At 38.9% G+C, this 21634-nt stretch overlaps 1 protein-coding gene across 5 annotated transcripts in view; it reads right to left on the bottom strand.

Moving 5' to 3' along the window:
• Positions 1-21634, bottom strand: part of SULF1 (sulfatase 1) — a 176451-nt gene that overhangs the window by 24783 nt on the left and 130034 nt on the right. For all 5 annotated transcript variants that reach the window (XM_073330899.1, XM_073330898.1, XM_073330900.1 and 2 more), the window contains 5 exons: positions 8601-8817; positions 3095-3341; positions 750-846; positions 568-662; positions 5-70 (listed from right to left, as the gene is read on the bottom strand). In XM_073330899.1, coding sequence (XP_073187000.1) covers positions 5-70; positions 568-662; positions 750-846; positions 3095-3341; positions 8601-8817 — 722 coding nt within the window. The remainder of the gene's footprint in view (positions 1-4; positions 71-567; positions 663-749; positions 847-3094; positions 3342-8600; positions 8818-21634) is intronic.

Raw genomic sequence — 21634 nt, forward strand, 5'->3', positions numbered from 1 at the left:
TTACTTGAATGGATGAAGATGGCTCTTCATTTTCTCTCGGGCCTTCACCCCTTTCTCTTTGTTATAATAGCTACAGATAATATTAAAAACATCAGCTTTTCATGACTGGATAAAACTTAATTCATTTTCTGCAGTCAAAGCAAAACAGAAGTACACCATCTGTTTTATGTTCTCACTTAAAATAGATACTATTATTGTTTTAGTTGAATGTACAGTCTGTTTTATTTCACTAGCAGAAATGACTTATATGAGCACATACTATATCAACATTATTAACAGAGATGGGTCAAAATATATAACCAGAATCCAAACACACCTAATGCTAAAATACAGATCTGGATCTTAATTCATTCATGATGGCTCCTACCTGTAGAATGGGTTAAAGCAAAATCCTGGAACCAAATTTTGAGGAATTTAGGTTCTGGATCCAAACTCTGCAGCTTGAATCCATATCTGGATATTAAACTTACAGTAGCCAATGTTAAATCTTTCCCACTGTATAAAAGCTCATGAGTTCAGTAAAGTAAATCAGTAAGGAAAACAGTGCTTCAGGTGAATTTTTCTTACCTCTTTTTGTTACAATCACATTCATCAGGTTTTCTTCTTTTTAGGTGTCCTCTCACTTCCCTTAAATTCTTAATTTTATCTTGGAGAGCTTCAATCTGCAAAGCACATTTATATGCAGAGTTACTGTGATGACATCAGAGTTTAGAATCTTTATTAAGAATAGATTTTGAAATCCCTCTAACCTCCTTATCAATGTAGGCCTTGTGGTCCTTCCAGGCTCTGGATGATTGGTAGAGTTCCCTCTCACAGTGAATGGTGTCATTTGGAAGAATAAAACACCTATAGATGCATTTAACAGAACAGCGGAGAGAGATCAATAGCGTTCCTTGTGCACATTCGCCTCTTCCCCCTTCTTCCAAAGTCTCTTCCTGTCCTCTCCTCCCTATAAAGTTTTCCAGTTGTACTCTGCCCTCTGATAAGTAATAAAATAGACCAGTGGTGGCCAAACTTACTGACCCTCTGAGTCGCAGACTATAGTCTTCAGAAGTTTAAGAGCTGGGCACACCTGCCAGGGCTTGGAGTTTCTGCCTGGTGGCAGGGTAGTGGAGCTAAGGGATAAACCCCAAGCCCTGGCAGGTGCATCCCATGGGGCTGAAGTCCCTAGACCCCCCTCTCCATGATGGGCAGAAGCCCCTAGCTCTACCACCCCACCATAGGGCAGAAACCCCGAGCTCCCCATCCTGCAGTCTGGTAGGTGGGGAATGGGAGGGGTGCTTGGGGGGGGTTGGGTCCACGAGCGCACTTTAACTGTAAAAGAGCTGCATGTGGCTCAGGTGCCATGATTTGGCTACCCTTGATTTAGACTCAACAATGGCAGCCAGGGATGTGTGTTGGTTTAGTAGTCCCAAATAATTGCCTCCATCTGTTTTCTCTCCAACATGGAGAAAACTCCTTCTTGGCACGGGCTCTGTGCCTGCTATGTTAAGATGCAACACCATTAACATGCTGGGGATTCTCAGTCCAATCAGAAACAAAACCAAAGTATAAAACTCCATCAAATTCTTAATCTCCCTTTAATCAGAATTGCCACTGCTTGTACAGCCACCAGCTGCAGAGAGGTAGGTTTTTTCCTCACAATCTCGGCACACTACCATGAATCCCCATCTATGAGCACACAATTGGTAAGAATGGGACATGATTGTCCAAAGTAATGAATTAATGCCTCATCAATTTGCTGTGATACAGAAGAGAGTTCAAGTCATAAACAATGTGAATAGTTGCGTGCTAAAGTATCTATAGTTATGAACAAAATAAATGGATTAAAGACAGCTATTCAGGATAACGGTTCTAGCAAGAGAAAACAACAGTGAGAAGGCCAAGACTGACTTAACTGAGAATATCTAGTGTTGCTGTACTGTATTGGTCCCAGGTTGTTAGAGAGAGACAAGGTGGGTGAGGTAATATCTTTTATTGGACCAATTTCCGTTAGTGAGAGAGACAAGCTTTTGAGCTACACAGAGCTCTTTTTCAGGTGATCTGAAGAAGAGCTCTGCTTAGCTCGAAAGCTTTTCCCTCTCACCAATAAAAGTTGGTCCAGTAAAAGATTCACCTTACCTACCTTGTCTCTTTAACTGAGAATAGACTGAGAGATAAATACCTGCATACTGTTTTCCCAAAGTTTCCCTTACTGACATTCTCACACAACTTCCTTAACTGTGTATTTCTGAGATTCTAGGGACACACCCTTCACCTGCCCTGCTTCAATTTGATTTCCTTATGCCTCTGCTTCAGAAGAAAATGGAAAGTCATAGACCCATAGGAGTTAGAGATGGAAAAGGTGTACAGAGTCTCCTACTCCAATCCCTGTCATTGAAAGTGAATTATAGAGCTGATTGGAAATTTTCTGATAAAACATTCTTTCATTGGAAAGTGTTGATTTGTTTAACCCAAAACTGTTTGTGGAAAAGAGTCAGTTCTGATGAATCTCCAGATTTGAAAAACTTTTGAAAAAATGTTTCGTTTTCTGGATTGGAAATGTTAGTTAATTTATAGTAAAAAGGTTAAAAAATATAGATGGTCAACATTGAAATGAACTATTATGAAATTATCTAAATGAAATGTTTTGATTGACCTGGTCCTTTTTTTTGGATTATTGGTTTGCAAAATTTTTTGAGATGTTCACTTTTTGTTCTGATTTGTTCTGATTTAAAAAATTGGGGAAATTTTTTAAAATCTGAAAAACGCTTGCAGGATGGGAAAACTATTTGCTGTCCATCTCTACTCAGTTGTACATAGGCTTAATTTGCTTTATTTGAGTCTCTGGTGCCAAGTCTTACATTAATACACACAGCTAGGAAAGCTGGAATCGCTAGGCCCAATTCTGCCCTCACTTACAAAGGTACAACTCATCCCATTGGCTTGACCTGTGTAGGAGAGGGCAAAATTATAAAATCATTCTTTTATTATATTATTGTGTTGTGTTATATAAAGTGTAAAATACTGAAAAACACAAAGAAAAGGATAAAGAAGAAAATGCAAAATGTGGGAGAAATTTTACTTCAAGAAAAACAATATAAAGCATTCATACTTGTGTGTCACTCTGACAGAATCAGGTTGTCCAACAGCATTGGTGCCATCAGCTATCATTTCTTCTTCTTCACCATCATCACTATCTTCTGAATCCTCCTCATTTTCAGTGTCATGGCGCTTACTAATACTTTTGGAGTGTGACACTTGTAGTTCCTCCTCCTCCAGGTTTATGTCAAATATTTCACCTTCAAATTCCACAGACAAGGACCGAGTTTGGCGAGTATGAACAAATCGTGGTTTGTATTCTGCAACAGGAGAGGAAAACATATTCATGCTTATAGATATACAAAAATGGATTTCATAAACAGGCAGCAAATTTCAAAGGGCAAGAAGGATGGACTTGTAACAAAGCACAGACTTGGAGATCTCAGATCTATTTATGGCTTTGCAAAGACTTCCTTGACGATCTTTGGCAAATTAAGGTCCAAATTTGAAGAAGTGGCCTCTTACTTTGGGTGCTGTAATTCTTATGTATTCAACTTTATACAACCAGGGCCTGATTTTCAGACATGTTGGGAAACCAAATCTTCAACTGAAATCAATGGGAACTGTGGGAGCTCAGTACTTCTGAGAATCAAGGTGCAGGGGGTCCAAAATAACTTGTTTAAGAGATGGTGGCACTTTTTCCTTTCAAAGTTAGACATTAAAAGGACAAGATTCAGTTATGTAGCTGAGATGGCTTTTCCAGGTATAAGCATATCATGGTGCTCTGATATTTTGCTGCATTGCAGAGCTAGAAATGACAAGATTCTCCCACTCTCATGGGGATCCGGCACTCATTTCTACCCCTGGAAGGGACTGAGACTCTGGACTTAGAAATGTCACAACTTTAAACATAGAAATACATAGAAATACAGAAGTTTTTATGGGTTGCTGCAAGTCCTATACAGGTGGACTCATGGTAACTAAGACACCTGGCTTTAAAGATGGAGATATTAAAAATACCCTCCCAAATAACATGTTAAATACCTTCTAAAACATTGTTAAGGTATTTTTGTTTGGTTAGTTTTTTACTGTTAGACACGTGGCATACATGGAATACATGATGGTATAAAAATTTATTTGGACTGACCTTGGATGACCTCCACAATTCACTTTTTTCCCCATTTGTGAGCAATGTAGCTATCCCAAACTCATGTTGATAAAACCTATATGTTACATCACACCATGCTGCATTCCACCCCTGGCCTCCCCAAACCCACCCAACCACACCCACACCGAGCAATGTATTAATTCATACATGAGTAAGTTTGTAAGATCAATGGGATGGGGGAAATTTTTCCTGTAAATTTCAGAAGTGCTGAGCACACTGCTATTACTCAATAGATAACAACACATTTGAAATGGTAGAAAGAGACACCATCTTTTGTAACAAAACTCTTATGGCATTTAATTATACATGTGTTAAAAGTCCAGTGCTAGTGTGTTGTTGTATGGGGAGATTTTGGCAAACATTATGGGATGAGATAGAATAGGTGAAGTATTTCAACACTCAAAATCCATGTCTGATATGAAATACTATATGTAAAATTACTATTGTCATTAACAGTTCTCATTTATCTTGTAGTATAACATAGGATGAAATGATTCCTGGAGAGTTCTGAAAAGGTATGGAGTGACAGATACTGCAGATCATATCACAAGCTTTCTGCTAGTTTCTCTGAGACAACGACATGAAACCTCTCTGTAAGAATCTTTTGGAAGCATTGATAGTGAGCCTCATTTAAAATTTTTTTCAAATGACATAATCCTCACCTAAACTATTTCGGTGGATACCTTTTTTAGAGCTGTCAGCTCTAAAAAAGTGTCCTACTAAGTCAGTGAAGATGTCCACCTTTCAGAAGAGAAAACCAGTTACGAAGTCTCTCTGATGTAAAAACCTATAGTCTAGAGTGAAGGAATAGGCAAAGATTTCCAGGGTGAATGAAACAAACACTGAAACACTGAAACAAACCCTTGCAAGACTACAAACTCCTCCCATGATCTTTATTAATCAAATGACTGATATACAGTTTGGAAATATTCCAATCTTATCAGTAGGAAATCTGAAAAACTGGGGCCTGAGCTGCCCTTACACTGTGCCCCACAATCACCAGGCCCTTCAGACTGTATGCAGCTTGGACGGAACTCAGAGGGGATTTGAAGCAAGAGGTTAGGCTGGGACAGGGGATGAAGAGGTGCTCCTTTCTGTCGTGCCAGAGCCTGCTCTGCTCACAGATTTCCATACCGATAGCTGGGTAGGAAGTAGTAAAGCTCATGGCTCAATACTTCCACTGCATCCACTTCATGGCTGTTACTGAGTGGCCAATGGCAGCACAGCTCCTGATGGAAGGGGCCCCAGCAGAATAGAAGCAATCTCTGCAGTACAGCTCCTAGCTTGGCTGTCTCTTTAGAAAGGCTCCTGGTTCTCAGAAATGGCACGGACTTCAAAACCTGTGTCCTTCTGACTCCCTACACCCAAGTCCTTCCAACAGAGGGTGGCTGAAGGCAACTTCACAAATTGGATCTCAGAGAAATTTTGCCCCGACCTGGCCCCTCCCAGGTGTTTCTTCTGTGGGAAGATGTGAGGTAGCCTCAGGTCTGAATTGAAAATAATCACAGTTCTAGTCTCTTGCCAGCTTTGTTTATTAGTGAAAAAAGATGGGATGAAGTGAAAAATGAGGCAAGATAATTTTCAGGCATAGGAAGACAAACCTATAAGCTGCAGGAGACGACTGCAACAATTATTGCTATAGAGATAGCCTGGAAAGAGAAGGATTTGTATTGTAACAAATCCATGGTCTTCTAGGGCTTCACAGCTGTCACTATGGCCAGTTGTAACTTTACTTTGATAGGGGGGACAGAACTTGGATCTTGCTGCTTCAAAAACAGAGTTTTCTAGGAGACGCTCCAGTAGCTGATTGCTTATGACGTACCGATGATGCTGATTCTAGCCAGCAAGAGTCAATTCTAATGGAGTTCATTGGAGTATAACATTATTAAACACAAGAAACTATGTTAATGCAACACTTAGGTTGAACAATTAGAGACCCCAAAGTCAGGAAATGCCTAAGTTATGGCTGAATGCACAACTGTAACTTCTGTCCTCTGAAGAATGTTACAGGCTTTAATTATATCATCACAGGCTATACCTGAAATAATACAATATAGTATCATAATTTTTTCTGCAACATCATATATACGTGCAGTCTCTTGTAATTTTTGTAAAATTTTTGTGTGCTTACACAAAATTTCATGTAAATTCCATAACCCACAATGCTGTCTAGACCCAGTGGAATACAGTCTGTCCTTGACTCAGGCTACCTGAACCCAGCTGCTCTTGGCAAGAGTGTTAGAATAGAAAACACACCAAACATGAGAAGATGGAAAATGCTGATCTCAGTGAAGAAACAGAATATATATTTTCGTTAAGCCCTTTACATGGCTTTTGTAAAGGAAAATCATACCTCACCAATTTATTTGAACTCTATGAGGGGATCAACAAACATGTAGACAAGGGTGATCCAGTAGAGATAGTGTACTTGGACTTTCAGAAACTTTTTGACAAGTTTTCACCAAAGGCTCTTAAGCAAACTAATAGGATAAAAAGAAGGTCCTCCCATGGATCAGTAACTTGTTAAAAGACAGGAAACAAAGGGTAGGAACAAATGGTCAGTTTTCAGAATGGAGAGAGGAAATAGCGGTGTCCCCTGGGGATCTGCACTCGGACCAGTGTTCAACATTTTCATAAATGATCTGGAAAAAAGGGTAAACAATGAGGTGGCAAAGTTTGCAGATGATACAAAATGACTCAAAATAGTTAAATCCAAAGCTGATTGAGAAGAGTTACAAAGGGATCTCACAAAACTGGGTGACGGGGCAACAAAATGACTGATGAATTCAGTGTTGATGAATGTAAAATAGTGCATATGGAAAACATAATCCCAACTATACATACAAAATGATGGATTCTAAATTAACTGTTACTGCTAAAGAAAGAGATCTTGGAGTCATTGTGGATAGTTCTCTGAAAACATCCACTCTATGTGCAGTAGCAGTCCAAAAAGCTTTTGGATGTTAGGCACCATTAGGAAAGGGATAGATAATAAGACAATAAATATCATAATACCACTGTATCAATTCATGGTACACCCACACCTGGAATACTGAAAGCAGTTCTGGTCACCCCATCTTTAAAAAGATATATTAGAATTGAAAAAGGTACAGAGAAGGGCAAAAAAACATGATTAAGGGTATGGAACAGCTTCTGTATGAGGAGAGATTAAAAAGATGGGGACGTTTCAGCTTAGACAAGAGATGACTGAGGGGGGGATATGATAGAGGTCTATAAAATCATGAATGGTGTGAAGAAAGTGAATAAGGAAGTGTTATTTATTCCTTCACATAACACAAGAACCAGTGGTCTCGCAATGAAATTAATAGACAGGAGGTTCAAAACAAACAAAAGCAAGTACTTCACACAACACACATCCGATGAAGTGAGCTGTAGCTCAAGAAAGCTTATGCTCAAATAAATTTGTTAGTTTCTAAGGTGCCACAAGTACTCCTTTTCTTTTTACACAACACACAGTCGCCCTGTGGAACTTGTTGCGGGGGATGTTGTGAAGGCCAAAATAAATTCAAGACAGAATTAGGTAAGTTCATGGAGGATAGGTTCATCAATGGCTATTAGCTATGATGGTCAGAGATGCAACTCCATGCTCCAGGTGTTCCTAAGCCTCTGACTGCCAGATACTGGGACTGGACGACAGAGACCACTTGATAATTGCCCTCTTCTGTTCATGTCCTTTGAAGCATCTGGCATTTACCATTGTTGGAAGACAGGGTATGGGGCTATATGGACCATTGGTCTGACTCAGTATTGTCACTCTTATATTCTTATATTAATTGACACCTGCTTTTCAAAGTAGTTATGTTTTCTCAGTGCTTAACACAGAAAATTAAGCATTGGTATTTTAAACTTGATGGCAGTTTCCCTTTACATCACACTCCACTAGAGGGCACTAGATTCTAACTCGTTAAGTTACAAGCAGGCTGTTTTACTGGCACTTAAAAACTTCAGGTGAGTAGGCTTTCACTTTGACAGCAATCAGAAGGCTTTAATGTTTGAGATGCAAAAAAACAAAAAAAAGTCTACTGCAAATATCCAAACATGTTAACTGAATATTAGTGATGAAAGAAAATGCTTGCTCAGGCTACTATGCCTGTAATAATTACCTAGACTCTGTAATTTACTCTGCAGGTTTTATCTCCAACCCGTACAATAGGTGGCACCAAATCATCATCATTGCTACAAACTGGCCTAAATAACATTTCTTATCGTGATAACAGATTCTGGTAGCTTTTGATTTTTTTTTTAAAGCAGTAATTACTCAAGTACCGACTGCAAATTACATGTGCATTCATCATATATCCAGGTGAAAACAACTCCTTGCTGGTAAAACACCGCTCAGTTAACCCAATGCCCCCTTTCCTGAGTATCTAAGAGCTCTGAGATCACCTACTTTGGGCACTGGGGTTTCTCATGAACTGTCTTTGATTTTTTCTCTGGGTCCTGCTGGTTCGGTAATCAGCATCTGCACAGATGCATTCTTTGTCTTTATTGCTGTATCCCTGGGAGTGTATGCTTCGTGTTCTCTTTCTGATCGCGAACATGTCGCTGGATCCCTTACACTTGTGAATTCGAAGCTTGCCAGAAGAATCCTCAATGCACTGCCACTTCTGTGAGAGGAAAAATAAAGATGATTTCCCAATGCAATTCCAAGCTCTGTCTATTTCGGATTCTTTTTGTAGCACATAACAGGCAATGAATGCCTTTGAAGGCTAAACAATTCTATAAATGAAGATTTGAGGAGGAAAACATTGTAAGGATTAAGTTCACTCACATTCGTCTCAAAACATTCTATCGTCCTAGGCAAACATGAATTTGAATGAAATCATTGGAAATCTGCATTAAAAAAATACAACCCAGCCAAAAAAGATATATAAATCAAGGGAATCTAGACTAAACACATCCTTGAAAAGGGCAAGTAAAAAGCGTTAGTTTACTCAGCCACAGAGTACAGCTGTAAGGGCTGTTTTCACCAATCCTCCCTCCCCTCTTTTTTCTTTGAAAATACAAACTTTGTTTCTTTGTTCTGTGACTTGGAATTTCTAACATGAATCAGGAAAAAAATGTAGATGAGAGGGAAAGACTGAGATCAGGTCAATTAGAGGATTCTATGAAAAAGGGACAAATTCTGATTTGATTTATGTCAGTGCATGAAACTATTAACTCACTCCCTTAACAGAGGCCAGTGTCGAGACCTGCATCCTTTAGTGTGTCCACTCAAAATCCTGCAGCCACAGGACACAAACATTGCTGTCTCCACATGTTTTATGTACAAGGACAGAGGAAACAGCAAGTGTATTACACCCCCAGTCATGCTCTAATAGACTATGCCAAAAATGTGCAGAATAAGTCATATACAGCCTGTTGGAGAAGGGAGGGGAAGACCCTTCAGGGTAGACAGAGTGTGACCATGGACATTCTCATCTGGATGCCTTTGACTTGCTGTTTATACCAGCCTTGAGGGGAAAGCAATTTGGTCTGGAAGGGAATTGCTGAGACCAGCTTTGTACATGTTGCGAGTATCGTAGTGAGGAAGAAGGAATTAGAGAAAGCAGGATTCCTTCCAGCTGGTCTGCACAATGTCTGTTTGGTTCTAGTGCCAACAGCCGGGAATCCAAGTGGAAGATTCCACCTGGATTTTTGCACAGGGTTCCACTGTTTTCTCATTTGGATATTAGAAAGCAGTTGGACTTTTACTTCCTTTACATACCATTATCAGTCTTAAAATGCCATACTCGAGAAAGATATTTAAAACTCTTAGCCCACTTCTTTTAGGAGACACACAACTACACTGCCACAGGTTGCTGTATTTTAATCATCTTACCTTGGTAAATTTTTATCATGTACCATTTCCTTAAAACTGTGGCCAAGGGACTGAGAGCTGCCCTGCCATGGGCTGGCAGTGCTCTGGACACAGTCAATGGAAAAGTGAATTTATGGAAACAATCTATGTCAATATACTCCCCTTTATGTCAATATAACTGAATCTACACTAGGGTCTTGCACTGATTTAACGATATCTGTTTCTAAATCAGTGTGTAGGCAGGCCCTTCAGTCAAAATGTTCACAAGCTTTAGTACCTCACGTTAAATACCTAAATGCATAGTTAGGTACAGAAATAAAATTGGCCTGATTTTCAGGGCGGCTGAACATCTTAGGCATCTTAAAAACAACAAAACAAAACAGACCTCTTCAGTTAGGTGCTTTGATAGGAATTTAATTCAGTGTTTGAAAATTGTGGCCTTAATACATCTCTATCAGAAAGATGGGGACAATACTTTGAGGACTGATTAGCAGAATCTTATATAGAGCTTCCAACATGATGTTATGAGTACTACTAATACATACTCTTGAATCTTGAATTCTGGGGGAGAGGGATAGCTCAGTGGTTTGAGCATTGGCCTACTAAACCCAGGGTTGTGAGTTCAATCTTTGAGGGGGCCATTTAGGGCTCTGGGGCAGAAATTGGCGATTGGTCCTGCTTTGAGCAGAGGGTCAGACTAGATGACCTCCTGAGGTCCCTTCCAAATACACTGCATTAACATTAAAGTTATTTTTTGATTGTTTTGTAATGCCCAGACTTCTCCGCCAATAGTGGTCCTTCATGTCTTTCTGAGAGTCCTGAGGATTCCCTCAGAATGATGTATTCTTACTGGGAACTATCCTTCTGGCAAAATGAGAGTGGATGCAGTTCCTCCTGGAATCCTTCAGCCCCACTCCCACAGCAGAGCCACACAAGCTTCTTCCTTCCATCAAATAACGGTTGCTCTGCTAGTTTCTGAGCTGTTCCCACGGTGGTTGAAGGGTGAAGAAAACAGCCTGAATGTTAAACTTAAACACCTGACTAGTATCCTATTGTGCCACTGCTGCTGTGGTCAGGACACAACTAAAACAACTCCTGAAATGAACTTCATGTATGTCCCCAGGAAAACAACAGCCATACAATTTACAGCAACGCAAAAGAGAAAAAAGACGTTAAGTCAAATATTCTTGAATACCCTACATATAACCATAGCCAACTTTGCTAATAAAAGCTCAATGCCTGAAGTCACCTGCAGCTTAGTTTAATAATCGCAGCACATTTTTATTCACTTATGTTTTCAAATACTGATTATGAATCACAGCACTGTGACAGCTCACTCCAGCTTTATGAGATGCGCTAAAGATCCTACGCCCAATAAGAAAATCATCTCTTCTACATATTTACTTTACTTTGACCGATCCAGTTACAGTAAGTTATATCTGAAAGAGAAAAAGCCTGTACGTATTTGCTTGTCTTCTAAAACGTTACAATTATATGGACACTTTCACATAAATCCCTACTGAGAGGGGCTTACAAGAGCCATAATCATTTGCATTTTCCTCTCAATGTTTACTTCTAAATGGTTCCTATGATAGTAGAAGAGTGTGGCCATCATTATAGATATTTATAGGATTGCACCAGAGGAGTTATTGTATCTATTAGATATAAACACACATTTAAAAACACAGCTCTATTTTTAATACTATTTACACATGTAGTACTCTTTAAAAATTCTGAGTAATTATTTTTCCCCCTAATATCAAATATAGCAGTAGCTGTAATTCTTACTTCCTCCATTGGAGGTTGATTCAATTCTCTAGTAAGTCTTTTCCACCTCTTAATAGGATCTATTTTTTTTTAAACTGTCTATGCATAGATTTAATCAATAAATACTCTTGGATGAAATATGTATGAAATGTATTTCACAGCTTCCCTTGAATGGTTTTGTTCATTAAAAGGGTATCTAAGTGTGAAATAGTTTAGAATTCTACAATGTAATTTTCTTACTATCAGTGATCCCAAATCCAAGACAGAATAGTTATGAACTGACCATATGTTATAGTCTAGAATACTATAATGATCTCTTCTGGTCTTAAGATCTATACAATGCATGAATGAGCAGAAGAAGAAAGCTATGATCAATGTATTTTCCCTCAGTCCTCTACCTTTCCCCCAAATGAACACCAAGATGTCCTTTACCCTGGCTTCACAACCTCAAGCTAGGTCTCTGGATCCCCAATCTCTCCATCAAGGTTACATCAAAGACAAAATGTAGGCACGTGCACAAATGAAACATTCATTTGATAACCTTAAAGCTGTATATGTTTTTTATTTTTTCATGTTTATTTCCTTCTCTCTTTCTCATTCTTTTAATTTAATACTTTTCTATTCCCACTTACAGCTTTCTTTTCTCTTCCTCAACTCCAGTTCTCTACCTTTTTTCGTTCCCTTTTCCCTTCCTGTGTCTCACTTCATTTATTCCTCATCTCACTTACTTTCTCTGATTTCTTTCCTACTTTCACATATCTTTACTCCTTTCATGTTTTCCCCCTGCCCTTCAACTTAACCACTGAAGTGAATGCAGAGGAGAAAGTGATATTCAGCACCATCCCACTATGGATGAAGTCCTGAGACTTCATGGAGTCTTTAAACACAGGACACATCTTCAGATACATCAATTTCAAGGGAGCAATACCAATTTACATCAGCTGGGAAACTGGCCAATACTCTCTACATGGAGCTGAGATGCTTTGGTCTACAACCATGGATTGTTGGTGCCACTGCAGAGCTATCTCCTTCACATGGCTGGAAGATGCAATGGCAACTTAGAGAAGGAAGAGGTAATAAAAGAACTGAATTTTGCTAATAAGTGGCAGTCTGGCTCTGCTCAGGAGCTGGAATTCAGCTGCATGACAACAGATGCACATGCCTCAATGAGAACGCTGGTGCTGGCGTTACAGTTAAAGAGCAATAAAAAAACTGAGCATTAAATCTTGTCCTCAGATGACTTCACTAGCAGTTATGAGTTTGCATTTGAGGGCAAAATTTGTCCCTGATTGGGTAAATTGAAAGGCATAGGGGACCAGATGCATTAACTAAAAAGCAGCTCTGAGTTCATGATCCCTTAACTTTATATTAGTGTTGGCCTAGTTCCAATCTTAACTTACACCCTCTGTTAACAAGACAGACAACTGTGAATGAATTAACAACAGTGTTTGTGCCCTGGCTTTGAATTTCCAAATTCTTATTGGTTTGTACCACAACCTCAACATTAAGTTATATGTCTTTATTCAATATACTTCAGGCACAAAATATATATAGACACTCAGGCTGAGTCATTGTGGTTTACTGCACAATAAATACCCCACTTAAGAAGTATTTAAAATGAACATTGTTTACCTAATAGACTGTGACAGCTCCAAGGGAGTTGCTGCAGCCTATCACATAGGGAGGAAATTAGACAATTTGTGAAAGGTGTCTTAGCAGTAGGCATGCTCAGAGTTTTATGAAAGGTAATTACTGCACATTTGCACTAGACACTTTAATGTTAAATATATAGACAAGTTTTATAACCAAGCTATAAACCCCTGAAAAACAGGCAACCAGAACTATAACACAGCTACACTGCATTTACAGGTGCTGTCCAATTTCTGTAATGTTCCCTTGAGTAAGCAACTTTGCATATTGCTTTTCAGGCTGGAGGTATTCAAGAAAAAGCAAGTAAGGGGGGAAAAGAGTGCAGCTGAAAGCAACTTTAAGATCACACTCCCTTCACCTTCCTGTTATACAAGGATGATTTAGTATTGATGATGATTAATATAAAATGGTATGGGTAGAAATATTGTAGTGAACGGTAGCTGTGTACCCCTTTTCTCTGCTGGACAGAATCAGAAGTGGTTGTGTCTCACAGGTGCTATAGTACTCATAGCTAAGGGAGGTTTTATTTTAGCTCAAGTGGTGACAGACTGTGCTACTGGTGTAGGAAGATCTGAGCTCCATTTCAGTTTTCACCATGAAGTTTCAAGTGGTAACGGTGTGCAGCGTACTGCCAACTGTACTGTACTTAGCTGGCAAGAATATATAGTATATAATATATAACATATTAGCCACATTTTAGTCTGCTGAACTGAACTAGAACACTGAAAAAAATCAGGTTCAGCAGATATGATAAATCCTTAGGGGTAGAGGCCCACCTCTTCCTATGAATTTCCATAATGGAAACAGGGGGCTCTGATCTTCACTGAGGTGTCTGGGCACGACTGGTATATAAATATTAATTTGCATTGTGATGTTTTACCACGATACAAATATTGCACATAAGGAGAAAGTGGGTGCAGCTCTCCCCAAGATGGCCTCTGTCAGTAAAGCACAGGGAAGACAAATTTGGGATTGCCAAATCTTACGGACAAACCTTCCCAGGTTCCTGCATTCCTAGTTAGCATGGTATCACTGTTAGACACTAACTTATCAAGTTAAAATTCACCTGGTTGCCTATTATAGATCATATAGTAAATCAGATCACTCACGGTTCTGAAGCCCACTGACTCAGGAACATTGATATACAGTAATCTATAATACTAATGTTGCAAATTTCTTCTGTTGATCTGTATCACACCTTCAGTGTTCATAATGGTGTGGAAATTCACTTATTTTGTATTTCTTAAATATTATTTATTGTAGGCTAAAAAGAAATCAACAGATTATTTTAAATAATTTTTAAACTTGTTTTTTATCTTACATTTACAAATAATCTCTAAGAAATTAGTGTCAGATCTGTTCTTTTATTAAAAATATTTTCCCTCCATCATACATGTACGACTGGATTTATTATTGTAGGGTTGCTCACAAGCGCTAGGCTACAGGCCCTGATATTTTTATTTACTTTGATGGGGGGCAGAAGTATTGAAGCAGTGAATTGACGGGAAAAAAACCAACCCTACAGAAATAACATTTGCAAACAGTTGTGTGATGAAAAGGAGGGTAAATTTTAGGCTAGCAAACCTTGACAGTGTCAGTTAGAAAATGGAAAGAAGGGGAAAAAAGCCCTAGAAGTTTTCAGGAAACTGTTAAAATGCACACTAAGAATATTTACTGGATAACTTTGTATTTAAGACACTTTAAAATATGATTCACAGAAGACTTAGGGACATTTAAAATTGCATAATAAAAATGATCCCCTATTTATCACTGCAAAGTATGCAAGAAATGCATGGAAGGTATTGTTCAAAAAGTTGAACCTCAACCCATTTTTTACCACCAAAAAAGGTAACCATTTGTTCCCAAAATTAGCTTCCAAAATATAGAGTTAAAGATAGATATTTTAGGGTCAGGCTGGATAGATGAGGAAATCATATTTATTTGCCAATTTTTCCATTAAGGATATTTACTTTCCGACTGACAGTTTAAAGATTACTTTAATTTGGAAGAAAGTCAATAGTGGAAGCATTTGCACTTAGGTCGCATGTTGAGTCTGTTAATGGACACCAAACAACATACATAACCTAAGTAACCACCTCTACTGGATCTTCTACATATCCTTGCCAGCACTTAAGACTCAACATCATCAGTACAGATTCTTCTCTGATCTTCTATCAAATGTGTGCTGAATAACCTAAAAGGAATGCTTCAAGTTCAGGCTTAAAGTCAAATCCACCCACAGATGCACCCAAATAGCACCCACTGACATGCAGAGATAGAATTTGCCCATTAAGTTACAATAGCAATACCAATAATAATGATATTCCGAATGGGTCAAAGGATTCTTAAGACTTAAAGCCATGCTAGACTTTGGGGTCAAAAACATCCAACAGAAGGTTGAATTTAGACCACAGTGTATTGGACATGCAAGAGTCCTTGGAAAGAAGAAGGACCACAATTGCTGTAACTATGGAAAATGTGTAAAGCTAAATTCATGCATAATCTATGGTTTTTTGCCCTAGAATTTATAAATCCTGAATGGATATGGTAAATAGAATAAATGATTCAGAAAGGTGACATTCATTCTGATATCGTGGTTTTAGGGGTTTCTGATAAACTGCATAGCATAAATAAAACAGAGATACAGTTTCTCTGAAAGGCAACACTGAAGCTGAGAAGGGTGATATTACTGAAATGAAAGTATTCCCTGACATGGACAAAAATAAATGTATGCACTAAATTAGAGGGAATTATAAATGTGGAAAAACTGCATTCTGTTTAAATGAAAAGCTACATATCTATTGTTAAAATATGCTATTTTTTCATGATTTGAAGGAGTATCTCTAATGATAAATTTCAGAGTAGCAGCCGTGTTAGTCTGTATCTGCAAAAAGAAAAGGAGGACTTGTAGCACCTTAGAGACTAACAAATTTATTTGAGCATAAGCTTTCGTGAGCTACAGCTCACTTCATTGGATGTATGATGCATTCATCCGATGAAGTGAGCTGTAACTCACGAAAGCTTATGCTCAAATAAATTTGTTAGTCTCTAAAGTGCCACAAGTCCTCCTTTTCTTTTTTCTAATGATAAAGTTTTCCTTATCATCACTTTTGGTTGGCATGTTATATACAGGATGGTGTTTCAACAAGGGAGGGACAATTCCTGATGATTCTTAGGAATCACTGGGTGACTCAGCTGCACCTCCGTTTCTGTCAGCTAGGTGGGATTCTGGGTACCAAGACAGTTGGGTGAAGGAGCAGGGACAGGCTGGAGTAAGGAACAGATGGAAGAGCACCCACAAGGTCCAGTTCAGCAAAGCACTTATGTATGTGCTTAACTTTAGGTTTATTTGTAGCCCCATTGAAGGCAACACGATTGCTCAGATGCTTAAAGTCAAGCATGTGCTTAAGTGCATGGCTGAATTGGGATCCCAAAAAGGGTAGCAATGAGGAGCAGGTGTAGAAGCAGTGCTGGGCTGATGTGGTTGTAGTGGCAGGAGGAAGCCACCACATACCAAGACCAGTGGTTACCATTTTAGATAGCCACTAATCTGAAACCTGACTTGTGTAAGGATGAATCAGGGAAATACCCCTGGATTTGTGAACAAATCAGAGCCAGACTGGGTATTCATCATGTCCCTAATTTTAACCCTGTAATTGCCAGTAACAGACTTGTATTTGTTTATATATAACTATATTATATAGTTGGAAGAGATTTATATTCGTTGTTGCATCCGACGAAGTGGGTATTCAGCCACAAAAGCTTATGCTCCAATATGTCTGTTAGTCTATAAGGTGCCACAGGACTCTTTGCCACTTTTACAGATCCAAACTAACACGGCTGCCCTTCTGAGATTTATATTTGTATCTCTCTTTTGAACAAAAAGAAAGTAAAGCAATATTGACAAAATAAGATGATTATGTGGTAAACCAAACTGGCAACAGTTACTGTATCTATTTTTAGGAACTTCTTTCAAAAAATTTTTTTTTTAGAGCAGACAGAACATGGATCATTTATTTGGAGAATGACAAGCCAAGACAGCAGGCACTATTCATTATCAATGCCTTATTATTGCTGGAATTGTTGGGAAGTTACATTGAAATCAATAGGTTTAGTGAGTGATGTTATTATGCTGTATTATAATTTTAGCTGAGTTTTAGTGGGTGCCTGGGATCTGGCCGTCAATTTCTGGCTAGCCATCTGACACTTCTATTGAGCTCTTACCGGCTTATGTGTTTTTATTCATACTCTGCAGCTGGCCATAAAGTTGACCTTTACAAATGTATGGTCTGAGGGATATTTATTTTATGAGAACATAGATACTTGAGCCAAACCAGACTACACCTAACAAGCTACATTCTAATTTCCTCTACAATATTATCTGTAGGTTGATTGATGGCAGGAGTCCTCTCAGCATTACAAACAGACAAGCTTTTGATTTGATATCGATATGATAACATGAAGCAAAATAAAATGAAATTCTGTCATTTGAAAGCCTAATGTAAAATTATACATGAGATATACATAAAATGCATGTACAGACTACATAAAATGCTCTTTGGTTTAAGGCCAGAAAAGTTTTACAAACTTACTACAAAATTCATGTCTGTATTCAGTGGCATCTCTCTAGTGACTATCAGTGAACACTTGTATGACTATAAAAATGTTCTAGCTTACCCTAACTTAATTTTATTATACAGGCCTTAAGCCCATTTTTTAAAATGGAACCAAACCTGCAATATTACTTTAGGGCAGTCCCAAACTATAAATACTCAAGAGAAAATACAACATTTTGCATCTCCCAGTGTCAGGTGTGTAATAAAGGAACACAGTCATGCTGGTGAGTTATGGCTAGGGCTAGGATTTTGTCACAGAGGTCACGGAAGTCACAGAATCCGTGACTTCCAGAGACCTCCATGACTTGAGCTCCACTGCGGGCGGTGGGGGGACCCTACAGCTCCAAGCCAGGCCCCCCTGGGTGGTGTGGGGACCCTGCAGCTCCCCATTTTGTCATACATATTTTTAGTAAAAGTCATGGACAGGTCACGGGCTCCCATGAATTTTTCTTTTTTGCCTGTGACCTGTTCATGACTTTTACTAAAAATATGGGTGACAAAAACTTAGCCTTAGTTATGACATTATACCTACTAGCTTGGATTTAGTTCATGAGCATACATGTGATGCAAACACATGCGTACAGTTGCACCATCTTCTCCATTCCGTCAGCTGGCTCAGTTCATTTTAACTGGCATCAGATTGCCACCTTACAAGTGCACGATTCTTGCAAGATTCAATCCTCTGCTGTCCACAAGACCAGAGCTGGAAGGTAGTGTGTTGCAGATGGTAGAAGATGTAGGTCCATAAAATAAACAAGCCCAGTGCCGAATTTGATGTTGTTGGGTCACCCAACTCAGGAGTTGGAACTTAAACATTGAACTTCACAATCCTCACTTTGGAGAGGTTGAATTTTTTTGTGTCAGGAGGAGATTTAAATATAAAACTGTATCTTTGTGAAATTTTAGACTTGGAGGGTGCATGTTTAATAGTTGATTGGATTCTGAATTTCACAGTGGATTTGATAGTGCAGTGGAGATAGGTGTGACATCAGGTAATGGTATCCTGGTGGACAATTTAAATCCCATGGGTCAAATCAGCTCTTGGGGTAAAATTTATTGGTGAAATACCATAAGTTACAAGGGAGACAGAATGAAGTGTAAGTGATGCAGTATTTAAACATGTACTCATTTGCTATTTGGTTGGTGTCCAAAGGAAGATGATGGGAAGACCCTATTAATTGATTTCAGTTTAAATTACATAGGTGGATCTGAGGGCAGAATAGATGCTGTGGGGTTAAAATAAAGTTAATCTAGGGAGAGATTTGTTCAGGCAACAGTTAACCTTCAATTTGATATTGATGATTTAAGGTTTTCTTTTAAATATACAATTGTAATATTTTAATATTCTGTCATACATTTGTACTGTTATTGCATTACATATCTATGGCTGAAAGTAAATTTTTAATGCACAAAGGTATGTATCAGATATTTCCAATTTTAAAACACAAACACCAATGGATGGTGTTTTATATATAAATACTTCCTCCTTAATTACTGGAGGTAGCAAACAGAAGCAGCAAACGGGAATTCTGAAAGGGAGTTGAAGAAAGAGAGACTACATGACCCTTAGGTTGAGTTTGAAGTCTGTTGGCTTGTTTATTGTATGCTTGCCTGATTAAAGTTTATAGTGTGCTCTGTTCTGGGGGCTGTGTGATGTCCAAGCAGGCTGGTAGGCGAGGCAGAGAGCTTACTAATGAGGCTATAGCCTGCTCTCTACTGATCCTTGATCCCTTCAGGATCCCTCGATAAGTGGGCAGGGCTAACTCAGGGAGAACAGGGGTTTGAAAAGCCAGCTCCTAAGCTACCCGAAGAGCTAGTGAACAAGGGAGTATTGTGATGAAGTTTAGAGACTGAGTGTGACAAGCAGATACACCTAACAAACATACTCTAATCTTAGGCCAATAATCTCCCCCACTCCAAAAAACCCAAAATCCTCGAACCACCCCGCAAAGCAAAAATAATGCAGGCAGAGGTCCAGCAGCAGAGCGGGGGCTATCCAGTTTATTGCACTCAATGCAACATGTACTGCTTTGAGGGCAGGTAGCATATGTTTGCATATATGACCCTCAGATATTGCTCTTAAAACCAGAGTTGCTGAACTGGATCAGCTAAGGGAAACAGAGAGGTACACAGAGGACACTGTCAGGGACACAGGAAAGTGGTGCCACCCCCAATCTAACAGCCTTTGTGCTTTGAGGAGGATGAAAGTCTCAGGGAAGGAGAACATCAAGCTGGAGCAGAGGGAAATGATCCCATATTTGGGACACTCCTTCCAGATGATGATGTGGTATCCTCTCGTACTGATGATACCTCTCTGGGAGAGGGGACCCCAGTTATTAGGAAGAGGCAGGTAAATAGTAATGGGAGAATTGATTATTAGAAATACAGATAGGTTTGTAATGACCAGGAGAACTGCATGATGAATTGCCTGCTGGGTACAAAGGGTGTGACATCTAGATAGACATATGTGCAATTCGGGGAAGGAGCTGGTGGTTGTGACACATGTAGGTACCAGTGACATAGGAAAGGTAGAAGAGAGGTCCTGGAGGCCAAATGGAGGTTACTATATAAGAGATTAAAATTCAGAACCTCCATGGTAGCATTCTCTAAAATGTTTCCAGTTCCACGCACAAGGCTAGTTAGACAAGCAGAATTGCATTGATGAGACAATGGTGTTGGGATGAGGTATTTATTAGGAACTGAGGAACCTATATAGGAAGGATGGACTTCATCTAAACTAAAATGGAACCAGATTGCTGGTATATAAAATTAAAAAGTTCGCAGAAGAGTTTTCAAACGAAGGGCTGGGGGAAAGACAACAGGTATGGAGAAGCACACAGTTCAGACACATCCTTTAGGAGAAGATTTATTAGGTGGGATACTCTATATCCTAATAAAGAGGAGAGACTAGAAGTTGATAAACTACAGGTAAAAATGGAAGAGAAACTGTCAAACAAAAAAGAATCCCATTCAATTACATCACATGAAGGCAGACAATCAATATTGAAAAATTTTATAAGTGCTTGTATACAGATGCTAGAAATCTAAATGCTAAGATGGGTGAACTTGAGTGCCTGGTATTAAATGAGGATATTGATATAATAGGCATCACAGAAACTTGATGATAATCAATGGGACACAGTAATACCAGGGTACAAAATATACAGGAATGACAGAATAGGTCAGTGGGAGGAATGTCACTATATATGAAAGAAAGCATAGAGTCAAATAAAGTAAAAATCTTAAATGAATCGAACTGTACCACAGAATCTCTGTGGATAGAAATTCTGTGCTTGAACAATATGAGTATAGTAGTAGGAATATATTATCAACACTCATCAGGATGGTGATGGTGACTGTGAAATGCTCACGGAGATTAGCGAGGTTACAAAAAAAAAGGAAACCCAATAATAATGGGGGATTTCAACTATCCCCATACTGACTGGGTATATGTCACCTCAGGCCAGGATGCAGGTATAACATCTAGACACCATAAGCGACTGCTTCTTGGAGCAGCTAATCCTGGAACCCACAAGGGGAGAGGCGATTTTTGATTTAATCCTAAATGGAGCACAGGATCTGGTGAAAGAG

The sequence above is a fragment of the Lepidochelys kempii genome, chromosome 2, assembly GCF_965140265.1.
Source record: "Lepidochelys kempii isolate rLepKem1 chromosome 2, rLepKem1.hap2, whole genome shotgun sequence".
NCBI lineage: Eukaryota > Metazoa > Chordata > Testudines > Cheloniidae > Lepidochelys > Lepidochelys kempii.